This window comes from Sylvia atricapilla, chromosome 3, assembly GCF_009819655.1.
Source record: "Sylvia atricapilla isolate bSylAtr1 chromosome 3, bSylAtr1.pri, whole genome shotgun sequence".
Taxonomy (NCBI): Eukaryota; Metazoa; Chordata; class Aves; order Passeriformes; family Sylviidae; genus Sylvia; species Sylvia atricapilla.
Window position 1 is genome coordinate 30346339 of NC_089142.1, and position 20551 is coordinate 30366889.

The 20551-nt window shown below is 39.0% G+C and overlaps 1 protein-coding gene across 2 annotated transcripts in view; it reads left to right on the forward strand.

Annotated features, from left to right (window-relative positions):
- Positions 1-15109, forward strand: part of KCNQ5 (potassium voltage-gated channel subfamily Q member 5) — a 277646-nt gene extending 262537 nt beyond the window's left edge. For both annotated transcript variants that reach the window (XM_066315020.1, XM_066315019.1), the window contains 4 exons: positions 3348-3456; positions 11618-11749; positions 12634-12760; positions 13106-15109. In XM_066315020.1, the coding sequence (XP_066171117.1) occupies positions 3348-3456; positions 11618-11749; positions 12634-12760; positions 13106-14047 (1310 nt within the window). In that variant the 3' untranslated portion in view covers positions 14048-15109. The remainder of the gene's footprint in view (positions 1-3347; positions 3457-11617; positions 11750-12633; positions 12761-13105) is intronic.
- The last annotated feature ends 5442 nt before the right edge of the window (positions 15110-20551 follow it).

Consider the following 20551-nt stretch of genomic DNA (forward strand, 5'->3'; position numbering starts at 1 on the left):
AGCACATACTGAATTCTAAACTTACTGGTATTAGAGAAAGGTCTGAATTGTCCAGTGGACTGACAGCCCTTCCTAAAGAGACCTGCAGGATCTGTTTGTCTGAAAGTGTATTAATAGACATTTTGGGCATCATTTTGGCCATATTCCTGAGCTGCCCAAAGAATAGACCTGGTTAGCTTATGGTAGAGGTTCCTGGAGAGAAAGAGAGACCAGGGCTAACCCTGGGAAAGACTGGCAGCAAAGCCAGGCTCATGCAGAGCAGCTCTTGCCCACAGTTCCCTGCGGAACCCACTTGGACCTTGTGCAGCCACCCCAGTGGAGATCAGAAGATACAGACAAAGGCGATGGGGAAGGATGAAGTTGTAGATGTGAGCAGGGATAGGCATGAGCTGGCACTAGGAGCTCTAGCTGCCCCATTAATGCCTAGCAAGGGCTCTCTCTGGGAACAGACAGCAGCTTGGAGAACATAGCTTAGCCCCATCTGGGAGCTGGCAGAAGTTTGAACAGCTGGAGCTGCTAAAGCAGCCAAACTGACCCAAACTCAGCCCTGACCTCAGCGATGAACTCGAGAGGGACAGAAAGGATACAAGTACATCTCACCTCGTAACTATGTGGTACACAACATGAGCTTCCACTGGAAAAATTTGTAAGAATGTGAACTTTGATTTCAGTGGTGTTTTAAGCTGGATTTTTTTCTCCAGATTGCTACTACGCATTTCCCAAACTTTTTTCCAGGTCTGCTCAGTATCCTAAAGAAACATTTATGTTTCCCACAGGAATCAAATAAGGCTATAGCTTTTCACAAGCTTTATTGACCTGCGGTATTGAGTGTCTGCCATAATGAAGGAAATTCATATCAATGGAATATTAGAAAAAATAATGATTTATTAGGAGCAGCATCTCTTATTAAAGCTGGCCTAAATTTATAAGAATTTTCCAGCATCTATCTAAAAATTTTGCAGAGTTTTTTATCCACAAGGGAGCAACGTGGAACACAATAATTGTACCACGCAGTTCTCAAAACAGTTCTGCAAAGGCATACTTTGGTAAGGAAGCCCTTTTATTAATGACACTGTACTTGGCAAAGGACCCAGGAACCGTATCCGTGAGACAACCATGCAGAAACATGTTTATTTTAAACTTTCAGGTTGGAGTCTCCTGTTTCACTCGGTTTAGATGGCTATAGCTCTTATGATCTGAGCAGTATTTTTTCCTAATTTATACTGAATAGATATAACTGAATAGATTCAAACCTTAGAGAGTCACTGGAAATACCAGTAGTATAAAAACCTTTGGTTTTAATACGGCACTTATAAATGAGCTGGGAGATTTCCACACTGGGAGAGGTAACTGGAGAGGCTGATCAGATGTGACACTTGGAAAGTTAGTGTTGTGGAATACTTAGCATGTCCTGAGATGGTGGATATACCTATCAAACTAATTATAAAGTTTATTTTATCCAGTCACATTTCTGGGCAGGGATCCAAATGTTATTGGGGCAGGATGGGTGGAGAGATGTATATTTTATCAATAAGATAAGCCCAGTCAGGAGCGAAGCTCATGAAAGTGCAAGAAAAAAACACTCCTGGTGCCATTGTAGTCATGACTTACAGTAATATCATGCAAAAGAGAGACTTCAAAGTTTTATATGAAAAATTCACTTTTACAATTTAAAACTTAATTTCTAGTGGTTGCATTTGATTGTTTCCTGTAGACTTAAACATTGGCTGTAAGCCATATTTCTTTATTAAGTTGATCTGTCAAAGATGAATTCACCTGTTATTAAAAGCTACAGATGTTTCTTATAAATGTACCGGTTCAGCAACAGTAACAAAAAACCCCAAAAATCCAACAACAAAACATAACAAACAAACAAAAAAACGTTCCCAAGGGGAGTGAACTACCCAGACTCATTAAAAATAAACCCTAACCAAAAAATGTGTATGGCCGAACATTAAATCTGTGAAGAAAACAATGCAGTGATACCAGTTCCTGAAGATGCTGTACAAAACTGTTTATGCCAAGATGGCATTATTCCTAGTAGATATAGAAGGTACCGTGACATTTTCAGACACTTTTGACTGACAAAAATATTTTTCATCTTTAATATGCAGTCTTCCTGAAAAATGAATTTGAAAGAATGCCCTGTAATAATTTGTGTCTGACTGTGCTTCAGATCTGCTTGTAATTCCAATCCTTGAAATTATTTCCCTGAAGTGTTTCTGAATGACTAAACCTGTTGTTTTAAAAACAGCATGAATGTAGGCAGCAACCTAGGACTGGGAAGAAATCTCTGTTACTGAGGGTTACTGAATCCCATTTTTTTTTCTCTGTTTCATGTCACTCACTTTGCACTCTCTTCCTCATGAAGCAGAGATACTTATGTGAGGAAATAGACTGACTTTGAGTGAAATTCTTCTGGGCACTTGGACTTCTGGGCACTTGGACTTCATGCAGTTGAAGAAAGATGATTTGGGAGGAAAAGCACCTATCCCAAAGTATTTTCCAGTAGTTCACATACCTTTGAAACGCTGATGATGTATGGGCATCCATGACTCTGCCCTTCTTGCTTCATTTGCATTCCAGCACATTTTAAGCTTGTAAACCACTTGGTCCTGCATCAGTGCCTGTTTTGTTTCTGTGTTGAGGTACAATGGACACTTCTGAGATTTCTAGCTAATTCCCAGATGGCAATTCTGCAGAGATGGTGTTTAGGAAATGGTAAAGGATCCATTTTTCTCAGGTGAATAGATACAGTAGTTTGGCTTAAGTGCCTATGGCAAAGGAAGCCTGAAATACCTACATGGCTCTGAGGTTTAAGGTGGCAATTATTCATTCTTGGTTAAAAAAAAAAAAAAATTAGTTTATTTTCACCTGTAATAAAGTCCTGGGTCATTCCACGGCCTACTTATTAACTGAAATGGATCTTCTCTTTTGTCTTCAATGTCAGGTTGATCCATAGTGGTAAAACAGTAATAATATAACTTCAGCCATTTTTGATTCTGCCATTGCATCTGTTAGTTCACCGCTTTCCCATAAAACAGAGAATGTGATAAAAACCGTGGGATATCAGGAATAAACATGCTGGTACTCAGCTATTAGTTAGTTTGCAAAATAATAGGCCATTATTCCTTTTTCATTTTTACTGTTTACTCTGGGACTACCAAGGCATTTTATGACAAAAGCATAGACACACACAAGTGCATCATATAGTTCATAACCGAGCGAGGTCTGTCATGCTTGATATGTAGTCTTTCTTTTTCCAGAACCACTGTGCAGGCTGTTAGAAAACACTAAGGAAGAGATTTTTAAATTTCTCTTATTTAGTCTGCTCTTGTCTTTTGCAGCTGACACCAGTCTTGGAACAGATGATGTTTATGATGACAAAGGGTGCCAGTGTGATGTGTCTGTAGAGGATCTCACTCCTGCTCTTAAAACTGTCATTAGAGCTATCAGGTGAGTAGAAAATACTGAAAGAATAAACAGTTGAGTTTTCTTTAGTTAGAATAAATTACGTGCTAGTTCATAAAATGAGTTAGCTGAACTTATTACATGGCTATATTTTTTACATAACTAATGCTAATATATTATGCTTCCTTTCTATTTTAGGTAAATTAAAACATTTTATCAGTTCTGTTATCATCTTTTAAATGTCTGAAAATGTTACATGATTTGACACAGAAAAGAGAGTAATGGATGCTGTTTTCCATTATATTTTATGTTATCCAAATTTGATGTAATTTTAATGAATATGTATCACCTTGCCTGGAAAAGTTATTTCCTTTAAAAGTGTAGGGGTTTATTGCATTTCCATATTCCTGAGACTGTCATATGACTTTTATTGCAAATTTCTTCTGGTAAGAACAGAATAATTGCATTCATTCAATTGTGCAAAGCCTTTCCTACCACTATCCACTAAACTAAATAGAACCCAAATAATTTAAAACAGTCTCCTTCTCCAAGAAAGTAGCAAACTGCATTGAAACTTATGAAGTCACCTGCATTGAAAGTTTAAATGTGTCATTCACCCTCTTGAGACTGCCAAGGCTATTTATCTTCTAGAGTATTTTGAAGTATAAATCCTGACAGCCAAAATCCCCACCATAAAGTGTACAGCAACAAGCAAGGAAAGCTCAAGCATTCCCTGTCTGCTGGCAGTAAGCCTCAGGTTATCTCTGGGGGTCACTCCACCAGCTCTGCATCACAGTCACATCAGTGCTCAGCACCCTTCCTGGGTGCAGGAAGGTAGGCAGACAGTCAGGCAGTAGCCAAAAGGGGTTTCTGCAAAAACATATGGAAAGACAATGTTTTCCTGTACAGAAACCCTTGCCTGAGTTTTCTCAGTATGATAAGAAGAAAAAGCTCGAGCTTTTTATCACATAATTTCATGCAGTGATAACAACCTATGGGCTGTTTGTATTTCCTTCCCCTTTTCCACTGAGTCAAATGAAGACAGATACTGAATAAGGCTGTTTCTAAAACTTTTCTACTAGCACAGACAGCTTGATAGATCATTTGCAGACATTTTTTCCTAACATTTTTCCAACCTGCCTGGAAATGACCTCACAGGACGATTCAGATACTAGGCCAGTGTCCACAGCCACTGCAACTGGTGACTCAAATGTCACTGCTGTCTTGCTAGCAAGTTTCAGCAGGTGACAGAAATGCCTTTTTCACAGTGGACACCCACACAGAAGGCAAGCCTATTCCCCCAAATGGAAAATGCTCACATTAGGAACAGTCAGCATAATCCACTGACTTTGGTGTCAAAGATGCTTCTCTGTGGTGCTGCATTTTAAACAGGTGCACCTTGCCACTTGTCCTGGCAAGGGAGAATCATTCTTCATACTGCCCAAATTCCCTAAGATCGACTTCACATTTTAATACTTAATTCATGGAACTTATTTTCTAAGGGGCCACTGGATTGTTCAATGCATCATTTGCATTTTTGCTTGGTGCTCTTGTTCATTTTCAGCTCAAATGGAAAGTAACCAAATGTGAAGGATATAGATGGGAAACCTTCTCCACGGTACCATCCACAGAAATGTTCTAATAAGAAGAGCAAAGATACAAGATTTGATTGTTTCAGACATGTATTATTTAACTGATGAGAATCAAAATTTTATATTATCTCCAACTTTTACTCTGCATGCCTGGCCTACAAAAAAAAAAACCATATCATCACTGAGGCTGAGAGTAAGAATCTCCACTTGCCATCAATTAGCCGTGAATTTCTCCCATCTCCCTGCAAATTTTAGTGTTTTGCTAGATTACAAGTGACACGTGCATCTTGCTTCAGGAACTTACCTTTGTTTGACATCTTTAAAGCAGTAATATACCATGATCTTGAGACTTCTGTATATGCTATACTTTAATCTCTCAAAATCAGGAGACTGATAATTCAGTTCATCAGGTAGCTGATACACCTCTTTCTGATTATTCAGAGTATCTGTTACCAGACTAGGCTGGGATCTATGCAAACATCTGAAGAAGGATCTGAGACTCTATATAGTAACTGTAGAATTTCAAGATGATAACATCTGCCTATATGGAAACTTTGTGCCTCATTTTGAAGTTTGCTTTAGAAACAGCTTTGAATTGCAAAGGCAGTGGGGGAGGGTGAAGGCTGGTTTTCCTTTCATGCATCTGGTATACAGAAGCAGAAAACAGAAGGCACTCACATGATTTTATGACACACTATGAAAAGACCCCAAATATGAACACAGACAGTTGAATCCATTCTTGATATATCAACTTAAAAAATTGCTTTAAGGGAGACTAATCATTTTTTCCTGCTTAGACCTGAGTGCAAATCGTTTTACAAAGACACAAATGGCTCTTTTGTTCTAGGGGGGAATGAAATTAAAGTTAATTCATGCCTGTGGGTTTACAGAGGTATGTCCTCTCTCAGTTTTGGAATCAAAACATTTGGGGCGGGGGTTTTTTTCTGTGCAAGAAGCCTAAAATATGCTGCTTACTCTCGGCCTCCGTCCTTGTTGGACAGCCTTGTAATAGCAAAAGACAAAAACTGTTTTAATCATAATTTTTCATTTTGGTAATTTCAAAGTCTACTGTGACAGTTTTGACCTTATTTACTTATATGTTTTCCAGGACTACTTTATTCTTCGAAACAGCTTTTTTAAGTAAACAATCCCCCAAACTTTCATTTTGTAATAGTCAAAACAGAGGATGGAGAAAACAGTTCTTTCCTGAAACAGTTCTCAACATTTTGCTCCTTTCCAAAAAAGACAGGACTCTCAACTAGTCCTACTGAGGACCCACCAGGCAAACTTGTCTGGTAACATGTCAAGCTCTCAATCTGCTCTCAAAGCCTCCTAAACAGTCTTTTATCTCATCTGCTGCTCACTCCATCCCCCCTTACTCCACAAGCTCTCTGCTAGGCAAGATTAACTGAAGGAGTTGGGAAAGTAAGGAAGAGCTGCTCAATGCATTTCCACAATGTTGGGTGAGTAGGGAACAGATGCGTAGTGTGGTGAAACGTGCCTTGGGCCCAGTCAGGATCGGTCCTGCTCATCCAAGGCCTCTGGCTGGGATCAGAGCAGTGCACAAAGCAATCTTTGCTACCAGTGCACTGAGTCTGTGTGCCAGCAGGTTCTTCAGCACTCCTGAACTCAGTCTTCTTGTGAACAAAAAGCCTGCAGAGTTCCTGCAGACTAACAAAAGTTTTTCCAGCTCTGTTAGTTCACAATGATGAATGCGAATAAAAGAAACTAAGAGGAAGATTAAGATACCTTGTTTCCCTATACTGTGATGTCTCTGATCATTTTCCATAGCAAGAAGCACTCATTTCAATAATACTTTCCACGTGAAAATGATGGAATTACTGTACTATTTATGGAATATAAAATTACATTTGAGAAGCATAAATAAATATGCAATAGAAAATAACTGCAATGGCAGGAAGATGAACATACTGACCGAATAGGTCTTTTCTCTCTTTAGCTCAAGTGATTGCAAAGATATGTTTTCATTTGTTGCTAATAAAAAAAAAGAAACTGTTGCTAAATGTAATGAAACTTGAGAATTCTAGAGCTGATAAGCTGTATAGTTGAACAGTCATACATATTTAACAGACAAAGATGGAAAATACAATTTACCTTTTATGTTCAGTCTTTACAGTGTTTCTGCAATGTTTCTACCTATTAAATGGTTTTTTAGTTGCCATTTTGAATTTGTTCAATGTAGTCTTTCAGAGCTACCACTTTCTTTTAAATCTAAACACATTGCTTATTTTCTGCCAGATGGTCTTCAGAGCCTAGGCAAGGCTCTTATACATGTGTTTGGCTAGGACAGCACTGTGCTTGGGGGAAAATCATGTTTCTGGCTGCTAGAGGATGAGTCAGGTTGAGACATGAAAGAGAAGACAATTTTGATTCACTTGCCTCACCTGTAGTAGAGCTGTCTCTCAAGCACCTTTGTCTGCTGGCCTCTCTGTGTTGGATCTTGATCTCTTCTGCACATTACAGTTTTACCAGGAAGAAGGGATATTTGGAAAGGTAAGGTAGAGAGACAGAGGAACCAGAACAGCTAGATCCCTATGCACTTGCTTTCCTGAGGTAGTAGGTGAGCAAACAACCTGTGGTCACCTCATCTAACTATGGATAAAACAACGTATCTGCCTTTTAATATTGAAGTCGGTAACCATGTATGATTCTACCTGAATCCCAACAGAATGAAGCTCTGCTTCCTCCTGAAATAATGAAAAGACTGACCAAGACACAGCTTTGAAAATAATGGCATGAGTATGCCAGGGCTGCACAAAGGATTACAGATGCTCTAACTTGGTGCCAGTCTCAGGAAAGTGCACTAAATGACAAGCAAAACAGATTTTAATAGAAGGGGCAACATGAATGCAAAATAAAATGCACTGAATGCCAGGGAAGCTATGCAATATTCATGTGCAGAAAACACTGTAATTTTAAAGCAATGCTGATCCTGCATCTGAGAACAGATAAATGAAATAGGTGCTGGGTTTGGCTGCTATGGGTCAATTAGACAAAAGTTGGTATTGGACCTGTAACTTTCCACAAATTATATGGGTATGTAAAGATTAGTGAAACCTGTAGTTTAGATATTAATTCTAGGCAAAACACTTTTATATACTGGTCTACTTCAACAGATGATTTTTTTTTCCCTGCTTTTCCTCTGGATGTATCACTGAAATAAGCTGCATTTTATGACTAATTCTTACCAGAACACTGTCATGCGTGTGGCTCAGGTGGCTTCACAACCGCGTATATCGTCTGTCACATTAGTTGTGAGCTGTAAAACACCACCTTTCTGCACGGAGCGATTTACACAGGCGAGAGGAGTTTTCAAAGCCGCGGGGGCTGCGGCGCCCTGCGCTCGGCGGAGAGGCTGGGCCGGGCCTCGCTCGCCCCCTGCCGCTGCCGCTGGGAAAGGCAGCCCGAGGCCGGGGCTGGGGCTCCCAAAGGCTGCGGCGGGCGCGGCGCCGTGCTCCTTTCCTCCTTCCGTGCGGACAGAGTACCTGCAACTACCGCTGCTTTTATCCCACAGGAACTCACAGTCCACGTGGCTGTGCATAATCTATCAGGATGGGTGAACAAACATAAGGAGTCATACAATGGTTTGGGTAAAAGTGACCGTAACAACCATTTAGTTCCGACCGCCCCGCTATGGGCAGGGACGCCTCCCATATGGTCGCTCCGAGGTTGCTTGGGTCTAGAGAGCAGCTTACTCCAAGCCCCATCCAACCTGGCCTTGAACATTGCCAGGGATGGGGCATCCTCAGCTTTTCTGGGTGATCTGTTCCTTATCTGTGCCTTATCATCCTCATAGCAAAGAAAGTTAATTACATAGTGATTTCAAGATATAGGAAGCCAACTGAGTTTTTAAAACTGACACTAAATAACTACGGTGATTCAACCAAATTTAATAATTGCAAAGCAGTTGCAAGGCTCCATCACTGAAAGAATTGTTTTTCTTTTTCTTAATTAACTTGCAGACTTTTAAAATGACAGTTTTTAATAGGTCAATTTTTTTTTGCACAGTTGATGTAAAATTTTCTGTACTTAAAGAAGTAAGCAATATGGGTCTGTTCCAAACTCTGCTGAAATTAATTAAGATGGAATCACTTGAGCTAATACCTAAACCAGAAATAAACCAGTGAGCTACAGCTCACTGATACAGCTGTGATGCTTTCAATTCTGTTTGACTTCTGAACATTAGAAACAAACTGCCTTGATAAGCAAAAGAAGTGTCATAAAACTGCAGAGTAGTAATGAAGACTTTTGTGCTAACTGATTAAGAGGCTTCCATGGTTGTTAATATAAATTAGTCTTCTGCCTCTTCCCTTGTAAAATCACCCAGTTGTGGTAAATTCAGTTGTCTTCAATTATGCCAATAATCGTCTGGCTCTTCTTTTCTAATAGAGTTTCACATTTTTACTTTATTAAATGCATGCAGTAAAATATTGTGACCACCAAAACATAATAATAACAACAAAACTATTATACTGTCTTGTATGTCAGCTGCATTATTCATTCTTTGTGACCTCAATAAAGAACTAGATTCAGAAGATTAGGTTGTCAGGATCTTATAAACCAACATCTTGACATATGAACAATCCAGTGGCCCCTTAGAAATAATTTGACAGCTAAAAAAAAAAAACAACTGCATCCCAGATTCATCACAGTTTTACAAGCTTCCAGATTACAAAAGATACCAAAAGCCATTGGTCTGTAGAACTAGCTGGTAATACAAAAGAGGAAAGCCCATGATCCCATATGTTTGAACGTGCATGGAGATCAGTCCGGAAGTGTCAAGTTGATGGACTGCTCCTAACAGGCCTTTTCCATTTTTAATTTCTATAATGAGGATCATAGTTCAAGTTCTATACCAGTGACAATCTCATTTTTAACTGAAAGTTATCAGAATGGGAAAAACCAACAAGCTAAGTACTGTGAGAAAAAGCTGACGTTATCTGTAAGAATATTTATGTATGATACAAAATCAGTGGAGGATCACTATACACTATCAATGCAACTCTGTGTACCTATTATCATAATGTCTGTCCTAACTATATGAAGTAGGGCTTTTCTAAATTCCACTAAAACATTACTAATCTATTTTTATCAGAGAGTGAGAACTGTGTTTTGGGTTTTATTATAATTTGTTGTCTTACAGCTGCTAAATACATATCACAATAAACACAGAGAGAATATATTATCATTAATATTGGCACTTGGGATAGGATACCATTTTACAGTCTCTGCTTTTTCAATTGCAATAGATAGCAAATATCCACAGTTTGGCCCTAATGGGAATTCATAAGCTCTGCAGCACAGGCCAGAATGGCTAATACACCTGATCCCTTGTCTTCTCTCCCAATTCTTACATAAACCAAGGAAAACTTCAGGTTCCACCAGCTGACCAGGAAAATCATCTCACTGCCATTTACTCTCCAAATTTGTCATCTTTATTGTTTAAAATTTGTGATTTAATATCAAGCTTTCCATTCTAAGAAGAGCTACTTAGGGGACCTCATGTGTTCATGTCACATATCACAGAAACTTGTGCAAGACACATAAAAACACATGTGCCATTCATCAGTTTTGGATATTTACTTTATATGAAACCTTACTATTCTGCAGTAAGGTTCAAGGAAAAACTTGTGAATGCTAATTAAGAAATAATTTCCATATATTCCAGTTTGGAACAAACACGAGGACTTCTCTTTAGCCTGAAAATTTTGATCTTAAGTCAGCCAAATAAGTCGAAAACAAATATTTAGGCCTGAATGTTAGTTAAAAAATAAAAACTAATGAAAAATTAATTGGTTGGGGTTTTTTTCCCACAAAGAGGAAAGCAAAGAACTTAAAATGAACCAGAACAAGAATACTGTTTTTTAAGTTTGTGTAATTGATCCATTAAAGAAATATTTCCTGTAGCAAAAACAGAAGTGTCTTATGCATAAATGTAGCCGACATAATATCTCAGTCAAGTCAGTAAAACTAATCCAAGGTTAAGTCAGGCGTGTACTTTGAGACCTTTTATATCAAGCACCAAGCATAAAAAAGTCAAACAGGTATGTACTGATATACTAAACATGCTCTGCAGTCTTCAAAACAGTGTTACCTGATCTCTCAAACAATTCAAAGACATAGCTACAGTGCATCTGTGTCACCAGACAGACATTCAAAGGTCACACACACCGTCAGGTTGTGAGAATGAGAAAGAAGGAAGTTTATTTGGGATTTTGACTTATATAGTCTTTGGAGTTGGATCAGGGATTGGGGGATGAGGCTGACACCTCTTTGACCCCACTGGTCAACCTAGAAGTCCATCACTTTGTCCTTCCCCCAGGAAGGAATGCACAGGTTTTCAAAATGTCATTCTTTGTTTATGTTACAATGCCTGAGAAACTCCAGTCCAAGAATGTAAACATCAGAAGGCTGAAAAAATCAGGGCAACACATCTGTACTTTAAAATAAAACAACCAGGTAAAAGTTTAGCTGCACAAGCTGTATTAAAAATACTTTCCATTTAAAAATGAGCTATCAAATTTTGTCAGTGAAATATACCTATGGTTCCACAACTGTTGAAATTTAACCTATAAAATGCTTTTTCCCCACAGAATTATGAAGTTTCATGTTGCAAAGAGAAAGTTTAAGGAAACACTTCGCCCATATGATGTCAAAGATGTCATTGAACAGTATTCAGCAGGTCATCTAGACATGTTATGCAGGATTAAGAGTCTTCAGTCACGGTAAGGAAAGAATTAGTTACACTCTGCATAAGCATCTAATGTCATTCTTTGCATAAAGTGCATTGGCAAAGTTTAACATTTCTGTGTTATGCAGCCTCTCTTTCTGTGAACGCAGCTGAGCCAGAAATTGAGTTGTGGGCAAAACCAAACGAAAAACCATGTATCTAAATTTTTCTCAGAAACTGAGTTATGGGCAAAACCAAAAGAAAAACCATGTATCTGAACAATAGAAAAGGTAATCCTTTATCTGTAAAGTTCATTTGTAAACAAGGACTTCAGTCAAAAGGGTGAGGAAGATATTGAGAACTGCCTCTTTCCCATCCCATACTTCTTCTTTTCACATAAAATATATTGAGAACTACTGGTAATGTAGTATTTGTGTAGGTTTTATGCTAGAGATTCCCAGTAACACTAATTTAAAAAACCAAACCAAACAACATTACATCATATCGTTATCAGAAAAGATTAGGGATTCCTGCTTCAAACTGACAGCTCACCCAGGAGTGGATGTTGTTGTTAGGATGGGGGAGCTGGGAGTGGCACTGATATGTCTGTTTCTCCATAACATCAAGCCACTGAAGAGGCCACCTGCTCTTTCCCCCTTTCAGCAAGTCTAGCCCTGGCTTTCTCAAATGATGGCTAAGTTCTGGCTCCTGGTTAGTGACAACAACAAAAAAGAGCAGGCTAATATGCTCCAAAATCACTCTTTTTTTTTTTTTTTTTTTTTTTCTTTTCGCCCCTTAATTAATAAAATTAAGTATGTCTTCTTCCTTGAGTGCTTTCCTGAAGCACTGTAGCTTTTATTTTTAACATATAAATATAGCAAACACTTCCCTATCTATGCCAGTTCCAGGAATGGCAACAGCTTTTGGTTTCTCTTACAGTGTTGACCAAATTCTTGGGAAAGGACAAATCACAGCAGATAAAAGAAGCAGAGAAAAGAATCCTGCAGAGCATGAGACAACTGATGATGTCAGTATGTTAGGGCGGGTAGTCAAAGTGGAGAAACAGGTAGAGTGATTATCTGTGTTACTTTGTCTTGCTTTATTGCTCATGCCTTTCTGTGTTTTATTGCCAGTTTCAAAAGCTCAACAGGTACAATTTTTTCTAATATCTGCATTGTTTATACATTGAAATAAAAATTATATTAATTGTATTATCTTAACCTTTTCTCCCCTTTTTCTCAGCTTGCTTATGAAAAATGTACCTGGCTTTTGATACTCTTTCTCAAGGGTCAGTAGCGTACATCAAGCTACTTTCATTTTTCTCTTCAACAGTTACATTTTCCCTTTGCTTAGGTTCCAGATATTTTTAATTAGTATTTGGCACTAATGTTGACCTTCTCCTCTCATATAGGTACAATCCATTGAGTCGAAACTGGACTGTCTATTAGATATTTATCAACAAGTTTTGCGAAAAGGATCTGCATCTGCGCTCACTTTGGCTTCATTTCAGATGCCAGCTTTTGAGTGTGAGCAGACTTCTGATTATCAGAGTCCGTCAGACAGCAAAGATTTGTCTAATTCTGCACAACTTAGTGGATGTGTATCCAGATCAGCTAGTGCCAATCTGCCTCGTGGCCTACAGCTTATACTGACACCAAATGAATTTAGCACTCAGGCTTACTATGCTTTTAGTCCAGCTATGCATAGTCAAGCAACACAAGTGCCAAATGATGGACCTGCAACAGTTAATAATACATCAAACCAAATAAACCAGACAACTAAGCCAGCTACTCCGACAACATTACAAATACCACCTTTCTCATCGATGAAGCACATCAATAGGCCTGAGCCCATTCATATTATTCCTGTAACCACACAGGAAAATATTTCTAATGTCACCGCTTGCCTTGTTGCATCAAAGGATAATGGACAAGTTGCACAGCCCAGTGCACCAAAGGATCTCACATGGAGGAAAAGTCTGGATACAGAAGGGGAACCTTTGCTGACAGTTAAACCTGTGGTGCAAATGGATTTAGGAAAATCTTTATCTGTACAAAACCTTATACAGTCAACAGAAGAACTGAATATACAGATTACTGGCAGTGACTCCAGTGGTTCCAGAGGTAGCCAAGATGTATACTCCAAATGGAGGGAGTCAAAATTATTTATAACGGATGAAGAGTTGGAGACAGAGGCAGGGACAGAGACTACTGAAGCCATCTCGCGCCCCTTAATGGAAACAACTCTCTCTGCTGACTCTCTAAGGACTGGAATATCAAGATCATCTCAAAACATCTGCAAGCCGGGGGATGGTACAGAAGCACTCAATCTGCTCCATGTCAAACTTAAATAACTTCTGGCTTTCTTCATTGGCTGGGTCATTCTCTAGTCATACATATCATAGCATGAACTGTTTTGAAAGCCTTTGAATAAGATAAAATCACAAAAATCAGGATGAATCCTCAAAGCAGTTGAATGAGCCCATATTTCCTAGTTGCATGAAAATGCATGTCTAAGCAATGGCTAACACCCAAATTTACACCTACAGTACAGCAGCCTTTCATGTAGTACAGTAGGTTTAAATAATGAGTTGCCTACAAAGCTAATGCTGCAGGATGTATCAAAAAACAAAAATTTGAGTATTTAGACCTTGTGCTGTTTCTACAGGGCAGAAGTAAAAATCTTAAGGTTTAAAGCACTTTGCTTCTGAACTAGTTAAATATATATATAATGTCCTGATTTGGATGACAGTTTATGTTTACAACAAAAAGATTATCTACAGCTGCTAGCAAGGTACCAAGGAGATGAATAACATGGGGTTAGAAATGGCTGCCAGTCACAAAATACGTTAACCCATCAGTAATCAGTTATCTTTAGCTCTGAAGAATAGTATGTTAATATCTGATTTTTGGTGATTTAGTGCTGTGACAGAAGTACCTGACACACCACAGTCACATTGTTCTTTATAACAAGAACTATTTTGTTACAAAAGGTTTGTATTTTGAAGATTGGGTCTGGCCTCAGAAGTGGATAACATGGGTGACTGCACTGAAAATTCAAGGGAATCTCTCCTTCTTCCAGTCTCATTGAGAAGCTAACTTGTGAATCTGAACCATTTTGGCAGCAGTAGGTGAGAGAAGGAAGCAGGTGCTGCCTTTATTGTAGAAGCAATATTTCCTTCTTGTGAAAATTTCGGCAATTTTCCTTGAAATCCCAACCTGATACTACAACAGTACTTTCATAATGTTGGGCAAGAAGGGAAAATGAGCAACTAAAATACAGAGTAAAACTAAAGAGGACACAACAGGAGGGAGAAAGACCACAAAATCAATGGGAAAATAAATAAATAATAATATGGATTTAGATGGTCAGGAAGGGAAATCATCCCAGAAAATAAAACAAGAAAGGTAAAGAAGGAAAATTTACATGTTGTTTTTTTTTTTTTTTTCTGCAGATATTGAGTGTTATTTAAAAAAAAATAAAGGTAAAAAGTCATGCAGGTGATCAGAAATAGAAATAGGAGTAGAGAAAACCACCTTAACTTAAAAATATAAATAAGGCAAAGGCTCGTTGCTTTTTTAATAAAAAGGGAAGAGGAGACAGGGAAAATGGTCCCACTCATAGGTCAACAGTGTCCCAGCTACAGTCATTTCTTGTGAACTTTCCAACACAGGATTCTCAGACTCCTTCTTGTTAAACCCAAGTTTTCAAATTCAAAGCCTGCATCAGACTGAGCATTCCTGCCTGACACATTCTCTTTTTTTCTTACTCTGCCTACACTTCACTTCTGCTGAGGTGCAGGAGCAGTGTTAGCGCTTGCCTGCACATTCCCAGCAAGGCTTTGCCACTGGGGGAACCCTTCAGAGCCTAAATGGGCTTTCACCCTTCCCACCTGAATGAGATTTCTGTGTGTTGCCTCCTGCCAGATTTACACCCCACCTGCACCACAGGCTTGTAGACAACCCAGCTTGGTCTCAGCTTCCCTCTAGCAGCAGGAATGTATGGGTGTGCCAGTGCCAGCTCACTCAGGGCAGTGTTTTCTCAAGGCCCAGACCCGCTGGGAACTCGCAATGTACATTGAAAACATCACTCCAGTCTTAACTGTGGCTAAATGCTGTAGATTGTATTGTGAAGGAGCTGATCTGTTTACTATGAAACCATTGTAACTTCTGCTTCCATTTGCTTTACAGAAGTATTCCTGGATGTTACATGACAACTTTATTATGTGAAACTACATGCAAACTGTAGAGTGTATATATTGTGTTATTATACGGGGTCCATGGATGGTACACTGTATTCCATGGCTTATGCCGGAGCAAACTTCAGTTGTTAAATCCTGAAAGACACCTTGAAGCACAATTTCCTCACCGCTGATTTGCCATATAATTCACCACATTCAGCCTTTCCAGTTTTCTTTTATGTGCAATCTGACCATACCGAAGCCTGATTACAACAGCAGTTTTGTGAGGGTAAATACATTTTTTCCCACATCTCAGTTCACTTAACTGTTAACTTATTTGAATGTCTGCAGTTTATCCAGACAGATATGTAAGTTTAAACTATGAAAATTTAAAAATTTAAAATTGCTTTTTAGGCTATTTTTTCCTTTTTCCTGTTTATGGTGCCTTTCTTGCCTTTCACATGAAGCCTCCTGCTGACCTAAGCATACCTGTGCAGTTAGGTTCAGTTAAGGAGCAAGCAATTTGGCACATGGCAACTGTGTGCCCACAGTGAAACTCCCCCTCCTTGACAAGACCCAAAAACCAAGGCATCATGAATTGGACACCACTCTTCCACCTTCAGCTGCAGGAGCAGATGGTGGCACCCCCATTGCACCCAGAAGGTGTTGATGGGAGAACTGAGCAATGGCCCTGCCTGTCCCAATTCCGCACAGAAACAGGGCCTTGGGGTTTGCTGATAATTTATCTCATGGAAACTTGGTATTTTTGCCTTAAATGAGATGCTTGAGTCCTTCTAACTTTAAGTTAATTTATTTAATACAATTTTGTGCACAAAAGAATGAGCTCTATAAATTATGTATGAAAATATTAATGTCTTTACAAAGTACTGATAAATCCAGAAGATCGTATCTTTTCAAATTAAGGTTTAAAATTCTAATTTTTTTTCTTTTATGCTCACCATTATTATTATTATTATTTTTGTAGATGCAAGTCTTATCATATAGGGGTTTTTAATATAATATTGATAGAAACTAGAAAGAGTAGTGAATATATGAAATTTTAAAGAGGAAGAATTGTTTGTTTGGATTTTTATAAGCTTTACTTGTATTTCTTCATGAGGAGTTTCTATGCTCTCTCTTTAAAAGACAGTGTCATGACTGACAGTCATTCAGTGGTTTCACAAAAGAAGGGCCTGTCTGGGTTTTCAAGTCTTGTCCTGAGCTCCTTATTAAAGTTCAGCTCATAAAAACTAATAAGTTCATGAGTCAGGACAAAGAATTACTTTTTTTTTTTTTCTGATTTACAATCCACTTGAGAATTGTTTGAAGAAAGAAGTTGAAATTAAGTGAGAGCTTCAAGACTTAGGCCTTATCTAAATAAGTATTTTCTGGTCAGCATGTTCTCCTACCTGAATGAAGAGAGAGCTGAAAAGAATTATTTCAGTGGCTATTATTTGTTCAAAAATTTGTATTTTCTCCTGGCTTATATGATCTATACTTTTTATTTAAATACGAATATGATGTTTTAGCCTAGGGTTCAAGATTTCAAAGATCATACACTTTTATTTACAGTGCCCACAGTTGTTCTATATGTTTTTGAGATACTCCTACTTAAGAGTGACTGCTATCATTATAGTATGGTGATGAGTAATTCACCTCCTTTTCTGTGATAAGTCAAATCATGCTGAATTGCTGATGTGTGGTATAACATCTAATGTACAGCAGTATTTCTGGATTGGGACCTGCAATCCTTACTCAAGCAAAAATTCTATGGAATTCATTCATTCATTCTATGAAATTCAAGAATTTTTCTTGAATTAGGAACTCAGATTCAAATCCTGGTTTTGTTGGGCATCTGTTTGAAGTGAAAATGGTAGTATTCCAGTTATTTCCTGAGGAAACTAATACTTAGCTGAATTCACCCTTGTCACATTGACTATATAAAAATAACGCACAAAGTACTGATATAAAAAGGGAAGGAGAGAAGGGACATTTTTTAAAAGCACAGAGAAAATCAGAATATTCAGAAAATAGGAATAAGCAGGAAAAGAAAACATAACAGCAAAGGAATGGAGAAAAAAAAGGGGTTAAACACCCTAAATTCATCCTTGGATGGCTTCACTGGCTTCAATGAATTCACTGCCCAACTGGGTGAAGCTCAGTCTCCGTTGTTATAATCAGACTCAGTTCCACTGACCTTACAGGAACTGAACCACCTGTACCAGAAATGAACTTGCCTCTCTGGGCCAACTTTTATCGTGACTCATGTCATGCAATCCTTCTGGATTCACTAGGTTTGAATGAAATAGGGAAAATAATTTGTCCCAGGTATTTCTGCTTTACATTTTTTTTCCAAGTGTGTTAATTGACTTTATTCAAATGGATTACATCACACAAAGTGCTGTCACTGTCTAAAAAGATTATTTTGTTTTTGAAATAAGACTTGTCCCCTGCAACGTCAGTGGAAGCATGTAATATTTTCCTGTCCATTCATCTGAATGCAAATGTGGCCATTCATTCAGTTGTGGCCACACACAGGACAATTCCAGACATATCCAATGTCATCTGCTATTGGAAACATTTTTGACTTCTTTGAAAGACAAAAAGGAAGTTTCATAGCAGGCTCAGAAAGCATGATGGCTGCTTCCACTGACACTGCAACATTAGCCAGTACATTACAATGTTAATTGTAAATTCTTGACAAAGTTGAATCCATATTGTTGTTAATAAAAATGACTTGAAAAGTACCGTGACTACTGGGTTTCTTCCTTACTTAAAAAGATTGTATGGTGTGACCATATATCAGGCAAAAAAACCCAATTAAGCTTGCTCATTATTTGCTTTTGAAGTTTTGTAATTTTTTAATAAGTGTACCAAAACACCACAAAGGAAGTTTATTAGAATAAAATGTGCAGAAACCAGTCTGACATGTTCAGTTTCTGGTAATTGTTTACAGCAGTTTACTTTCATTTAATGTTGCAGCTCCTCTATGAAAACGAGCTTGGAAGTTATTGTTGCCTTCCCTGATTGATAACTGGCAGTAGATTCAGGATTGGCAATCAGGGGCCTGCGTGGGGAGCAGGATTTCTCATGGAAGGCACATCTGTCATCTCAGTTTAACTTGAGGCCTAGGTGAAGCTGTTTCTTCTGCATTTGACCGTGAAAGTTGCTGTAGAATGTTACTGCACCAAACCTGAAACACTCATTTGCAACATGCCCACTTTCTCCACTGTGCCTCTTGCTGCAGTCTGGCTGAAGACAAGCTTCGCTATTTGAGTGTAAAATACTAAATATAGAGAGCCTGTTCTTGTGGTGAAGTCACTGCCTCTGTGGAGGTTTCAAGAGTGGACCCAGAGATCTCCATGTGCAGGTGATCACGAGCCTCTCTGATTAATATCATCTTAAGATACTGTAATTCAAAGCTGCAGTTGCCAGAAGGGGAGGTATTCCATGTCAGCCAATGTGAACACTAGCAAGCTCTGCCTAAAAATAAACACAGGACAAGAAAAGAAGCAAATGTACACATTCTCTTCTTGTATTAAACCAGAAAGACTCGTTTCCTGTGTGCATAGAGCTACTAGGAAAAGGTCAGAAGACAGCAGAGAGTAGTTTTTACTGTTGAATTAGCTGGCAGATTGTCATGACCAGGTCCAGGAGGTATACCAGGTAAAGGTGGTGTCCATAAAGGCACATACATAAATGTTCCCTGTTCAGCTCTGAACAATAAGAATCCAGGACCCTACCGAACAAGGAATTTTAAACACCCATTAAGCATGTTTTTAGTGTAATCGAAGGGGTATGGGGTTTGTTAGCTATTTTTGGTTTGATTTGGTTTTCTTTTTTTTTTTTTTGTAGCGATGATAACCAAGCACTGGCACAGTCTACCCAGGGAAGTTGTGGAATCTCCATCCTTGGAGAAAGTCACAAGCCAACTTGGCAACTGGCTCTTGGTGTCCCTGCTTGAGCAGAGGGTTTGGACCAGACAGCCTCCAAGGGCCTTCCAGATCAGCCCCTTCTGTGATTCTGTTCCCAGTATTGTATCAGATTTAGTACATTGAGTCATAATGAACATAAAAGCTTCATAAAAGCATCATTAGGGCTTCATTTGAAATATTACCACTTCGCTTAAAAAATTAGACTGCAGTGTATCAGCATTACACCAGCCTGGGCACAGGGCAAAATAACAGAGTGCCACCCTCACTCCATTGCCTCCCCTGAGGCTGCCCCCTCCACTTTTATGGACTTCTCACACGTTCTCAAGGATGTTCTTGGCCTCTGCTGCCTCCTCCTCCTCAGCTAAGCCCAACCCAGGGTCACCCTGTACCGGCAGAGGAGCAGGGAGAGAGGAAAATCAGAAAGTATCAGCAATAGTGTGGGCAGCAGGACCAGGGCAGTGATTGTCCCTCTGTGCTCGGCACAGGCGAGGCCGCGCCTCAAATCCTCTCTCCAATTCTGGGCGCCTCGTCGCGGGAGAAGGACAAGCTGAGGAAGGGTCTGGAGCATCTGAAGTGCTGTGAGGAGCAGCTGAGGAAGCTGGGATTACTTATCCTGAATCAAAGGGAGGCCCTTATGGCTCTCTACAACAGCCGGACAGGAGGGTGTAGCCAGGTAAGGGTCGGTCTCTTCTCTCAGGCAACCAGTGACAGGACAAGAGGACACAGTCCCAAAGTGTGCCAG